Raw genomic sequence first — 13,802 nt, 5'->3', positions numbered from 1 at the left:
AGCATATTCCTGGCTAACTCTAACATCTTAATAAAGCCAAGTAATATTAATCTGTTCTCACCGTGAGTCTGTGACCTATTGGCAATGTTCTGGCATTCAGGCATCTTTCTCCTTCGGCAGCTACATGGCATCTTTTTGAGTTTGCCTGCTTTCTCTCTATATCTCAGCTCGAATTTCCTACCTAGCTTTGACCTGCTCAGTCATTGGCTGAAACAGCTTTACTCATTAATGACCAATGGTAATAAAACATATTCACAGCATACAGAGGGGACTTCCACATCATCCTAGGATCCTGAAAATTAAAGTCCAGGAAAATAATCTTATTGCCACTAGAGCTTTTTGCTACAGCTTTAACATTAAATAAGTAGTACCACTGACTTATAGCATATGTTGTATCTATGTAACATGTATTATTACATAACTAGGAAACATAAATTAATAATAGTAAAGTTCTAAGGAAGACATCAAAGCCCTCTCTATATACTCATGGATAAAATCACAGTCTTAAGTTTCTACAGTCAATTATAGTGTCTTCAAATATTTATAAATTTATAAACTATGTCTTTCCATTCATATATATGCATATATCTAAATATTATTCTGCATTACTATGTATGTATCTACATATCTACACATTAGGCTAAGCCTCTAAACTTCATGTATGCATGAATATCTATGTGTATCTACATCTTACCTGTGTATGATGAACAGCGTTGTGTCCCAAAGGTTTGGGCAGCACTTACACTGCATAGCCATAATATCTCGAAATTTCCATATCTTTCTCCCTCTGAAGGAAAAGCTGTGGTTTTCCCAGGGAGGTACCCTTGGCAGCATTCTCTCGCTCTTGTTGAGCCCGCCTCTTCATGGCCTCCCTCTCTGGCCTCTGCTCTTCAGTGATGGGCTGTGAGATGACTGGCCCTGGAATGTCCACTTTCCTCCATGGGATGGGTTGGCAACTGAAGTCTAGCAGCAGGTATTGGGTTTTAGCTTTGGGAGATGAGAGGGCCTTGTTGCTGGCAGCAGAAAGAGGCTCCCTGTGGAGTGAAGTGTGAGATGATGCTCTGTAGGGTGCAGGCAAAGAGGCAGCCGGCTGAGGCCCAGGGCAAGACTGGATGGGCTTGGTTATGTTGGCTCGTGTGGCACTGGTGCCGTTTGGCAGAGCTGGCTTGTCAGAGGCCATCAGTGATGTGCTGGCAGGAGCTGGTTGGGATGGCTTGAGCGTGGGAGGCTGAGCTGAGTGGGAGTGAGGCCTCACTGGGTAAGCCACAGTGGGCCTGCGTGAAGCCAGGCAGAGGAGCTTTCTAGAAACAGGTTTGGTTTGAGGCTTGTCCAGGACTGGGAAAGGCAGAGGTACTAACTTGACCTTCCCAGGTTGGGGAAGCTCATACTGGGATGGAGATGGACACCGCTTGGGAGCACTGCTCCCTGGTCTCTGAATCTTGCCCAGGCTTTTGTCAAGGCTTTGGCCCTCACGTGGCATATCCAGCAGTGATGTGGTATCAGGACCCGTCCTGGGATCTTTGTTGCTGCTGAAGTTCAGCAGAGCCCGGGAGGAGGAGATGCCAGTTTTCCTCTCACTCTTCTTCCCCAGTGGGTGAAAGACCTGCACGGACTCCAGCATGTGCATGCCGAGGTGAGTTCGAGGCTTCTTAAAGCTGTCATGGCTGAGCTCAGGTGGATTCCTCTTCCTCTTGGTCTTGGGGATGGCGGGCTTCTCTTTTGCCTTGACTCTGTGACTTGATGGCTTCAGCTCCTGTGTTTTCTTGGAGCCGTTTTCTCTGGTCTCTTTGGCCTTTTCTTTCCCCTGTGCTCTTGCTACGCTGGGCCTCTTGGGTACAAATATCTGAGATTTGCTCTGCACGTGGTTGGCCGTGTTGTCTATGGTCCCAGGATCATCTTCCTTCAGCATATCCTCGTGATGGGTTCTGGCCTGAAGAGCTCCATGAAACACATCAGAGACTTTCTGGCTTTTCTTTTTGCCTAGTTCAGATAGTCCATTAAAGATGCTGGTGCGTGACTGGGCCTGATCCCTCCTGATGTCTTTGGAGTCTTTGGTTTGGCTTGCTGTGTGATCTTCCATTTGGTCAAGGTCAGTGATGGAGTTTAAGAGTTGGGGAAGGTGAATATCTGCCACCAGAGTAGTCATGTCTGTAAAGTCATTGCTAGACTCCATGATACTCTGCAGAGCCTCAGGGTCTTCCAGACCAAGGCCACTGTTTCCCAAAGTGGCATTTTGAGAAGCTAGCTTCTGCCTCAGGCTCCCAATATCACTGTAGTTGAAGGGCTGCTGCATGCCGGGGTGTGCTGAAGGGGGGGGAGATGCGTCTTGGTTGCATTTTGTGCCCTCATAGGAATCCAGAGGTGTTGATTGCTCAGCATTCATCTCATCTGCATTGTTCTTCTGTGTCTTTTCCAGGCTTGGGGCTGGAGGCAAGGCCAGGAATTCAGAAGGACTGTGCATGAGGGCAGTTAATGACCTGTTCCCACTGACAGGTGCTATCGTCATCTGGGCATCCTGGGTGCAGGCATTGCCGAGGTCTGGATTCTGTAGCAGACACAGTGTCTGCTCTGAAGGTGTCAATCCCAGGGTCATCTCCCTCTCCACCACTGAAAGAGAGGAAGTTCAAAGTCAGTGTCTGGTAAGTGAGATGCTACCCCCCCCTTTCAGTGCACCTGAGCACTGAGGCTCCTGCAGCAGTGTTACAGGCATTGCTATGAGTTCTGCTGGAGGAGCAGGGAAAGCAGCCCTCTTTGGAGACACATAGTAACTACTCATTTGTTTCTCATGACCGTGTGATATCATGTTTTCTTTTGTGATTGTGTGGTGTGTACATGCTTAGTGATCATGGGGAGGTGGTAGAATTCCTTGGTGTGTGCTCTTCCCTGTCTCCCATATTTTCCTTTGGAACAGTGCCTCTCATTGCCTTGGAAGTTTGCTCTGAGACAGGTTGTGTTGTTCACTATTTCCTAATCTTACTCATCTCTACCAGTTTCTTTCTGTTCATTGTATTACTCATATGGCCTTGAAGCCTGGATTTTTATATGAGTTTAGGTATCCATATCAGTTCCTCAATTCTGAAAGGCAAGCAGTTCAAAAGCCCTGATATTCCTTAAGCTCCACATTTCACAGATTTTTTTGTTAGTGATGTGAAAATGTAAGACTCTAGTAGGTTTTAGCTTCAACTTTGTAACAGAGAACATGTCTACATAGTCTTGGCCTTGGGTCACTGCTGAAGATTCAGAAAGAAAAGAGAAAGAGAAAGTGGAAGAGAGATCTAGAGGAAGAAAAGAGACAGAGACAAAGACAGAGAGAGGTTGAGCGAGACAGATAGGGCTAGATGCTTCATTCCTACTTATCAATATTACACAGGTCAAAGCAAACTGTCACTACATCTTAAGTGTTAGAGAATGTCACAGCAGACACTAGGAGTGTGGGAGAAGACCTCCTCTAGGTCAGATTCAGGGTTCCATTTCTCTCGATACTAGTTTCAACTCAGGGGAAACTTAGTGATACAAAAACAGAAAAAAAATTCTTGGTGACATCTAGAAACTGGAGACATAGATTAGGAAGGAGGTGATTTTAGTGAGCTGGTACGTGGGGCTGATTAGCCTTGGCAGTGAAATGCGTTCCTGTGGTGTGGTCCTTGGACATGTCTAATGAAGGTTGAATGTCACTCACTTTCCTGTATTCTCTCTCATTATAGAGACTGAATATAGGGGTAATAAGCCTGAGCCACAGCCAACATGTCAGGACTCCCATTCTTCCTCTGTGTGGACATCCACTTCTGAAAGGTAGAGCTGTGTCTCGTCTGAGGGCTGATCTCACACCTCTCCTCCTGGCTTTACTCACCTTGAAGACTGGTGTCTGGCATGGTTTGAGCAGATGTGGGCCAGTAGATGGGAGAGGTGGAGAAAGGTGTTTGGATGTTCATTGGCTGAATCTCCTGTAGTGCCATCACCATCTCTGGGTGCAGAGAGGAAGCCTGATTCCCAGAGCAGGACACAGAGCCATAGGCCTGCTGGCACTGCCAGAATTCTTCAGCCATTGGAGGACCCAGGCTGTTCTGGTCATAATAATAGACCTGACTTCCATGCAGGTAGCAAGGTGCCAGGATATATCGTTGATCTGGTAGATTTGATGGCGTTGCCTGTACAAGGCAGGCAGACAGTGTTGGATAGGATGGTGGTAATGCATTGATATGGAAAGTGTTATCACACTGGGCTGTTATAGACGAGGGGGTGGTGTTCTGGTCAATGACAGTTAAAGGGGCATCCAGGAACGGAGCTTCCCTTCTGGTGGTGCTTTCTCTGAGATCCCAGTGGAGAACACTTGGATAGAAAAATGTCGAAGTAGAGATCTGGTTCTGGTCAGTTGGCTTAGTCAGCATGGTCGTGCCAGCGCGTTGGTAAAGACAGGCACTGTCCGTGAGCTGCTGGCAGCATGTACTGGAGTCTGATGACAGGAGCCATGCTGAGCTCACAGCTGGGGTACAGACCCCATAGAAATTGCACACACTTCCTGCTGAGGGTGTGGCATTCCTAAGCACAGGCACAGAGGGCTGCAGAGCACATTCTGTCCCAGTGAAAGGTGCACTTTGGCAATTTTCTGTAGGAAGCAAGAAGAGAGTTGGAAAAATTTGAGATGGAAGCTTTCTATCCCCTGGGAGGGACTGTGTTATCTCCAGGTTGTACTGAGTGGGAGAGTCTAGCATCTATGTTCCCTTACACATCTCAAGCAAATGGGTTAAGATCGATCGGTGGTGCTATGTAGGATGACAATCACTAGATGAACTGTCTGCTTTTTCCTGTGTGGGCATGGAAATCCTGGTCAATCTGCCTTAATCCTCACTCAGATCTAGACACGATGCTCCTTTTTCCTGATTGTAATATAATAATGCCTGTTGGGACACTTCCTTGCAAATATATTCTACAACAGAGGTTATTATTGGGAAGAGACCCATAGGCATATTCCATACCTGGAACTTTGTCCTGTTCTCTGCAGATCTTACAGTATAGAATGACCTAAACTCACTCTACGTTGATCAGTCTGGCTTTGAAATCACAGAGACAGGTCTGCTGCTGCCTCTAAAGTGCTGGTGCTGGAGCCCCTGCCATGACCACCAGGCCAATCTCTATTTTATTGCGTTTTTTTTTCTGAAATGATGTTTAACAAATGTGTAAGGAATTTAGGTAATTATTCCTTTCCCCTCTCTCTTTTTTCCCCCTTGGATTTCTTGTATAAATAGGATCTCTTATAATTTCATAACTTTCAAGCATTATTCAAATATGATTTCAGAAATACAACCTACTGACAACATTTCTTCTTGTTTGCACCAGTTTAGTGTGTCCTCTTGAGACTGCTAATGTTTTATGGGGTTCATCTCTGAATATGATTGCTTCTCAATTTAATATCTGTTGATTAAATTGTTTTCTTAACAGCTCCTCAGTAACTGTTAATTTTTATATCTCTTCTAAGGGGGAATCCTTGTGAGAATCCCCTCCCCCACAACAGCGTGTCAGTTGCCATGGTCAGACTCTAACTGACTGGACTTCGCAGCCCCAGTTGATCCTATCCAACACCACCAGTGCACATGAGACATGGGGAACTGGGCAGAAAGTGGTCTGGATGGAGTGCAAGAGTAGGGACCAGATCAGGATATTCTTTCTATATGTGCCAGGGAACCTTTGTACAGACTAATCTGAACAGTTACGTTTGGTTAAACATGGCTTGGGAAATGACAATGCCTTGTCTGTTTTGATTATAATCTGGTCGTCTTCAACATTGTGTTCTAAACTACCATTGTTGACCACCAGGGTCCCCTCTGCAGTGTGCCTTCATATATTTATATACTTTTAGACCCGTACTGTGTTTGCCCCCTTCCCTGACTGCCTGTGGGTCTGTCCTTCCAGCAACACTGTCAATATTTCTTTCAGTACAACAACTGCCTTCTCAGATTCCACAATCGTCTTATTCTCTTCCACTCTCCATGTTTAATCCAGGGAAGTCCAAGTAACTGCACACCATGGCAGTCGCCATTTTGTCCATAGTCAATATTCATTTGGTGAGTATAGAGAGAGGCCAGTGTAGAGCCAGTTAGACTTGAACTGACCTCCATCCCACCCAGTTCTCTCTATGTTGTGATTATAGTTGTGTGCCACCATCCGTGGTGTGACCGATACTGTTAGAGTCGCCCTGAATTTTAAACTAAGACTGGAAACAGTAGTGGGGGGAGACTGTCTCATCAGTGGTGTGGAGTGCTAGATCTCTGCGTGCCTTGTTCATTTTCCTGTGTCTCTGTAGTTTAATACCATCCAAAAGGGCCTGATTTTATTCCCTGGTCACTTTCCTCTGAAAACCCAACAGTACAGACCCCAAGCATAGTGACACTGTTCACTCCTTGAGGTGGATGGAAAACACTTGAGAATAAACTTTCTGTCTAAAATCACATACTTAGTAAGAACCAAAGCTAAATGTGACATTCAAATCTAGATATCTATATCAACATCAATACTATCCACATTCAGCAAAGATTTACTAGTATAGTAAAAGTCAGTGGAGAGGATCACATGTTTTAAAGTCTCTTTCCTTACCTGACATGGTCAAGGGGAGAGGATTAGCAATCCAAAGAACAATGGAGCAAGATAATCGGTCGGCTTTGTCTGATCAGCTGACCTCAGTGGCAAGTGTGTCCAGTATCAGAGAGCACTCACTGGTCACTGGTCACCTGGACCTGTGATGATCCAAATTTGTTTACATTCATCACCATGGAAACACCAAGATTCTACCAGGTGCTGGTAGGGTTGGAGGGAGAATGATGTCATAAATGAGGCAACAGCCAATGGGAAGGCTCGATTCCTAACTAGAAGATGGGATTGGTTGGAGAAGATGCCAGGAGACCAACAGTAGCCTTGGAGGCTGGGGTGTGGGCTACTGAAAGAGGCAATCAAGGCATGGACGTGCCACTTCCCATGGCGTTTAGTCTAGGCTATCATGGCAGTGCTCTTATAAGGTTCACTGATGAAGCAGTGTATAATGTACATATAATGGGTCACCTTCCAACAGAAAGTGTCCCATCAGCCAACACTTACATACAGTGAGTAGTCTTGGGCAGGAGGGAGAACTGCTGTTGAGGGAACTCAGGTGATAGGCCATTCCAGTCCGTCTGGCTTTTGTGCCATCAGCATCTGTCCATGACCCAAGGAAGAGATCAAAGTGTTCCTTTGTGACTATGTGCAAGGTCAGGGCTCGGTGTGCTGCGTGCATGTTGATGAACTCTAAGACACTTGTCTTCTTGTTGGTTCTGTTATTCTTTTTTGTCTTGTTTGTCTGTCTGCGGGATTAGAGAGTGGAGACTTTACGTGAGACACCCGGCGATGCGGGGTTAGGACGGAGACACAGACACGCGACCGTCCCACGTGGGTGCACTTTAATGTTGGGGTAACAACAAGTAAGGGACAGGTGTGCAGAGACAAAAGGAGAGAGGGGCAGAGAGAGAGAGAGCTCGTGGTGACCCTGTTTTTAACGGGGAACACACGGGCATCTGGCAGAAATGCCCTGCGCCTTTGCGGCTTCCAGTCCAGGGGGATGCTGGGAGCTGTAGTCTGCAAAAGGAACAACATTTCACCCTTTTGGTTTTATTAAAAAAATTGTGGGGGGTCTTAAAGGGTAGGGAATGGGGGCGTAGCCCGGTCTCTCATGACTGCTTCCTGCTGGCTTTGGGCGTCGAGGGATCCAGGGAGTGTCCAGTTATTCTGATGATGTCCTTTGGGCGTCGAGGGATCCAGGGAGTGTCCGATTATTCTGGCGATGTCCTGTTGGTTATGTCCTGTTTGCAGGCTTTTAAAGGTGGCTGACTGAAGAAATCACATCTGTCTGGCTCCTCCTGAGTATCTGGGTCATAGTTATGTTGCTGGAAGACAAAAGTCGCATTAGTAGAGAGAAAAAAATTAAAGGGGAGAGGAGGTTTGGGAGGAGGTTTGGAAAATTAAAGGGGAAATTTGGGGTGGAGGAGTTTTTGGAGGTCTGGGGTTAAGAATGATAAAAAATTAAATGATACTTATTCCGTTAATGATCCGCTTGTGTTTGATTTGTTTAGGTGGGTCGGGCTGGCTTCCTAGAGCTTAAAGAAAGTGTCTTAAAAGAAAATAGCTTTTAACCGTATACTCCTTAACATTTCAGGGGTCACTGCTGCAGTCAGCGACTGACCTGTTATGTCAAGGAACTTTGTTAAGAATCTGCTTACCGCCTGAGCCCTTGACTCCGTACTTGATGATGATATCTGTAACGGCAGCTGGATGGTTATTTAGGAATTTAAAGAAGGGAGGGCGTGTTAACACAGGAGGATAAGTGACGGATGGGACCACTATTTCCCTTAGACTGGAGTCGAGGGGGCTGAACCTGGTATCCTTTGGAACTTAAGAGAACAAGGTCCTGTCTGAGTTACCGTGTATGGAGGATTATCTTGAGCCGTGGAGATGAACAGTTTAAGATGTGACAGGTGAATCCAATGGGGAATTCCTTCAAGCTTGGCAGCTGTGGGGGTTAGAAGAATTTCTCTGAGAGAACCCTGCCATTTAGGGGAAAGAGGTGAGGGACGTTGGCCTGGAGGTGAGAGTAATACCTTATCTCCTATTTTAACCGGCGTTGGACATGTATTAGCACATGGTTGAGGTAATGAGTGATCTGTGAAGTCCCACAGTAGCGAAGGTAAGTGGAAAAGGAGGGGAGTGAGCAGGTGATCAGGAAGGGGAGAGAGAGGTTCCCGATGAGAGGCTGGGGGTTAAAACCGGCCGCCCATATATGAGTTCAAAGGGTGAAATGAAAAGGGGGCCCTTTGTGAGAGCCCAAAGCCTGAGAAGAGCAAGGGACAGAAGGCTTACCCAGTCGAGGTGAAGTTCCTTTGACATCTTAACGAGAGCTTCCTTTAAAGAGCAGTTAGTCCGTTCTACCTTACCTGAAGACTGAGGGTGGTACAGTGTGTGGAAGTTCCAGGGGATTACAAGTGCCCTAGACAGATTTTGAGAAATCTGGGAAGTAAACTCTGGGCCATTATCTTTTGGCAGATCTGACAGGGGGCCGCTGTGGCCTTTAGGAACCTGATATCCTTAGGTGTGGGTGTTTTAACAACGGGAGGATGGTGATCAGTGACAGTGGGAGCCTAGAGGGGCGTTGGAAGATCGAGGGGGCGGAGCAGGGTGGGGAGGAGACTGAGAGGAGTCTGAAGATGCTTTTGTCTGTCTGTGTGACCTGTGGCAGGGGGAAGCCTCCAGCTGTTTGCATGACCTGTTGGACGAATATTTATGAGGGACTCTATCGGAGGGGCTATGCGAAGTCCTTGTAGATCTGGAATGGGACTTTCTTGGGGATCTGGAAGGGGAACGTTTAGAGGTGTTAGGTGCATCCTTCCTGTGCCTAGAAGAGACCTTGGAGGAAAGAGGGATGGGTAAGCTGTTGCTGTCACTCGACTGGGGAGAGCGAGAGCGAGTGGCCCCTCGAGGCCGGGGGTGGTGGTGGTGGAGGTTTGTCCGCGGGATCCATGGCGGGAGCAGAGGGTTCCTGGAGGGATGGCATTGATAAGAACATGTGTGCAGGTGAACAGTGAGAGGCAACGGAGGGGTCAATCTTAATGGCCATGTAGAAAAATGCCATAATGTACATCATTTCTTTCCATTTAGCCGAACGGTGACAGAAGTTAGCCAATTCCTGTAAAATATCGGGGTCAAATGAACCCTGAGAAGGCCACCTGAAGGAACCCTGTAAATTGTACTTTGGCCAAGTTTTAGAGCAAAGACGGATTAATGTATATCACGGAGGGAATTAGGGCATGAGGTTTCAGAGCTTCCAGCAGCTGCCCCAATGGGGAGGCCAGGGGAACCGTTTGAGAAGGCTTAGCACCCATGGCTATTACCGTGAAACTATCCGCAGATGGCACAGGGAGGTGCCACGAACAAAGCAGCCCTAATTACAGGCGTCCGAGCAACCAGGGGGCCTTGCTATAGCCTAACTGACCCGAACCGAGCTTCCGATGGGGAACAATCCCGGCTAGGAGGAGGCAGTTAAGCCTTTGGGGGCTGCCTGTTGCAGCCGAGAGGCGCTCGCCCCGTAGGGAGCCCGTAAAGAGGACAGAAAAGCGATCAGAAAGAAAACAGAAAAAGATAGAACTGGGAGCTCCGAGCTCCCAGGTGCAGATAAAAAAAACAGGTCTACCTAGCCAAGGGTGGAAGGCCGGGTGGAGGGGGGAGGAGTCGGCAACCTTACCCACTATGCACCAAAGAGAGCCGGGACCTCTCTGGGCTTAATGGGAAGGCGATCCAACCCAGGTGAACTCACGAATTAGTCGCTCTTGGTTCCAGATGGCTGCATTGAACACGTGGGGGAGGTCACAGGTTGTTGGTCCTGACCTTGTCCCGGGGGAGGCCCCAAGCTCTGGGAGGCGCCAAAAGCCCAGAGTAAAGGCCTCAGGCGAGGGCACCGGGACAGAAAGGTTACCGTGTCGAAGATGGCACCAAAAACATGATATTCTTTTGATCTTAGTCATTCTGACAGGTGTAAGATGGTATCTCAGAGTTATTTTGATTTTCATTTCCCTGACTGCTAAGGATGTTGAACATTCATATTTATCCCCAAGCACAAAACTCAAGTCTAAATGGATCAAAGACCTTAATATAAATCTGACCACACACAACCAAATAGAAGAGAAAGTGGGAAGTAGTCTTCAATGCATGGGCACGTGAGACCACTTCCTAAATATTACCCCAGTAGCACAGACCCTGAGAGCAACAATAAATAAATGGAACTTCCTGAAACTGAGAAACTTCTGTAAAGCAAAGGACACAGTCAATAAGAGGAAAAGGCAGCCTACTGAATGGGAAAAGATCTTCACCAACCCCACATCAGACAAAGGACTGATGTCCAAAATATGTAAAGAACTCAAGAAATTAGACATCAACATTTCAAATAACCCAATTAAAAAATGAGATACAGACCTAAACAGAGAAATCTCAGCTAACTTGGTGCAGGATCAAGTGTCTTTCATGTTATCCTTTACAGACCATTGTCTAAGCAATCCAGAACAGGAGACCAAAGCAGTACATTGAGGTAAAAGGTAAATCAGAGACCACAGGGGATTTCTCCTTCCTGGTACTCTCTAGATTTGCTCAGCCAACATTCTTATATATTCCAAGTCAACTGTGTTTGTATAGTATTGCCGAGCATAGACTAGGTCCTTCTGTGCCATTTAATGATAAAGATCATGTTCTAGGGGCTAGAGAAATGGCTCAGAGTTTAAGAGCATTGCCTGCTCTTCCAAAGGTCCTGAGTTCAATTCCCAGCAACCACGTGTTGGCTCACAACCATCGGTAATGGGGTCTGGTGCCCTCTTCTGGCCTGCAGGCATACACACAGACAGAATATTGTATACATAATAAATAAATATTAAAAAGAGATCATGTTTCACAATCAGTCTGAGAGGCTACTCCAGGGAGGCAACCACTGAATTGAACTCTCCTCTTTCCTTAGGATCCTGGTTTGTTTTATGCTATATAAGCTAAATAGGAGTGTGTGCATTGGTACTTGCAGTCGTCACTATTGCCCCTTTGTTGTATCTCAGTTGTGCTCCAAGTAGCATCGCAAAGTAAGCATTTTTCTGACCAATTGTTTATTATTATCCAATTTTGGGGTTCCCATGAATAACATGGTCCAGAGGTGTCAATGGAATAGTGCATTGTGGGTGATCTCTGATGTCTTTCTTGTGCCTTGCCCCATTACTAGGGGAGCACTTTACATAGCTGTGTTGCTGGCTTCCATTAATGAAAGAGCCCTAGGGACTTTGATTTCCTGTCCCATATACCATATCCATGTGAGTTTTTGCTTTATTTTACATATCTACATATATAAATGATGTCCAGTGCTTGTAACCCACCATTCCTTCACTTTCAAGTAACGTGGGCAATCCCACAAGATCATTACTGTTGACGTGGGTGAGAAGGTGTTTGTTCTCTTATTCTGTAGGAATGTACATTGTTAGGGAGACACACATGTGACATTACTTACGCTGACTGCATTTTATGAAAGAAATTAACTGAAATCCACATACCCTGTCAATGAACTCCTGAAGTCTTTAACTCAAAATGACAAAAGTCTTAGTTGTGCCAAGTGTATAGGTGAGAGCAAACTAAAACATAGACCATGCTGTGTTCAATAATACACTCAAGTAAATTCAATAATACATTCAAGTGGATGGGTATATGATGGCCATGTTCTTGTCTTTGAGTCAGTGTAAAGAGATTGGTTTGATACTACCAGATGCGTAAGAGCTGTTATGATGTGCGCTGGCCCCATGAGAATCCTGAAAACTAGGAGCTGAAGGGACTTGTTGTATTATCTAGATTACAAAATTCCATGTGAGGGGATCTTTGCAAGCTGCAGCGGAATAGACTGCCCTCCCTATTTAGAGAATCTTCTTAGTGTGTGACTTTGCACAAAGGCTATCCCCTGATAGAATTGGCATTGGCAGGTCTGCCCAGAGACTGCTCACATGTGTACGAAACATTTCTTATCGTCGGTGGTACCGTGGTATCGTCACAGTGCCTGAAAATTATGGATAGCATCTCCAAGGAGAGCAAAAGTAAGTTAGAGAAGTTGAGAATTGGGACCCTGAATGAGTGGAATATGGCACTCACTGAAGCCATATGCCTGCTATATTCTATGTCCCAGAAATGATCTTAAGACTCAGGAGATGCTGGTCAAGAAACTCTTCAAGACCTCCCAAAAGATGAAGCTCTTTGGATCCTTTTATTTGGTATGAGTAAGAAGTAGATGATTGTCCCTCTGTTTCAGTTGTAGGATATCTAGAAGTCAGACTTGGACTGAACTGTAACCTCCCTTTCTGCTAGCAGGCTGGCTTTCATAGAAGGGAATTTTTATGTTGTGCCGTGACGTACAACAGAATCTCCTGTGGCTCAGAGGATCACAGGTCACAGTGGGAAGGGAACTCCTACTGTTTTATTGAAGGGAATGGATGGGCCTTTGTATTTCCCTTCTAAAGCTTTGTGCTTCTGCGTGAGATTAGTGCAGCTGCAGGTGTCCATGGAACTGCTCCAGTCTGTCTCCTTTCTCGACTTCCTTTTCTGTGTGCTTTTGGTGCTGATGGAAAAACTGTAAAAGTTTTGGCTGCTGATACTCAGTGGCTGTGGCTGCTGTTGTGGTGAGATGATTGCCTCTTATGCCAAAATGGATCATGCAGAATGCAGTCCATCCAAATATCAGGCACTGTCATGCAAGCAGGAGTGCAGTGGTTTGTATGTAAGAGCTAATGCACTCAGGTAGAGCAGTGTAGCCTGGTATTTTACCCCATAATAAAATGACTATCCCATAGAGATATGTTAGCTAAGATCAGTTGGACTTGATCTTTCTAGATGGTACAGAATATAAGAAGTAGAGAGTTATCTGAAAGTTGGGGACTTGCAAGTATTGCTCCCGTAGGAGCAGCAAATCAGTTGGTGGGTGTAATGTGAAGTATTGTACCCTCCGTGTATTTCAATATACAGTGTCTTTAAACACCAAAGCAGGTCTACCACTCCTCCTGTCCATGCTGTTCCAAGGCGTTGGATGGATTATTGCTCTGCACATTGCTGTATATTGCAGTTTGTTCAGGATTAGGATATCTGTGTTAGGGCCTGGACTTGGTATCCAGTAGCAGAGCAAATGATAAGAAATTTGTGATGTTGCACACAGTGGAACTCGTTACAGTAAAAACAATGAATGCAGTCAAGGTGATTGCAGGAGAATCCTTGGAACTCGA

At 46.0% G+C, this 13,802-nt stretch overlaps 1 protein-coding gene across 1 annotated transcript; it reads right to left on the bottom strand.

Moving 5' to 3' along the window:
- Nucleotides 1–739: 739 nt before the first annotated feature.
- On the bottom strand, nt 740–6,598 carry LOC142837170 (uncharacterized protein C2orf78 homolog). Its single transcript, XM_075952132.1, has 3 exons — nt 6,592–6,598; nt 4,331–4,606; nt 740–2,607 (listed from the first exon to the last, which is right to left on the bottom strand). Exons 1-3 carry the CDS (start codon nt 6,596–6,598, stop codon nt 740–742), a joined length of 2,151 nt encoding a protein of 716 aa, XP_075808247.1.
- Between the last annotated feature and the right edge of the window lie 7,204 nt (nt 6,599–13,802).

Source organism: Microtus pennsylvanicus, chromosome 17, assembly GCF_037038515.1.
Source record: "Microtus pennsylvanicus isolate mMicPen1 chromosome 17, mMicPen1.hap1, whole genome shotgun sequence".
NCBI classification, from domain to species: domain Eukaryota; kingdom Metazoa; phylum Chordata; class Mammalia; order Rodentia; family Cricetidae; genus Microtus; species Microtus pennsylvanicus.
Note: the sequence above shows the minus strand (reverse complement) of the source record. Positions and strands in the feature narration are given on the sequence as shown.

Bases quoted from the DNA above. Each gene is read 5' to 3' on its own strand.
- LOC142837170 (XM_075952132.1), bottom strand. The intron at 2,608-4,330 runs GTGTTCTCCACT...CCTCTCTTTCAG, and splicing joins TTCGACATTTTTCTATCCAA to TGGTGGAGAGGGAGATGACC.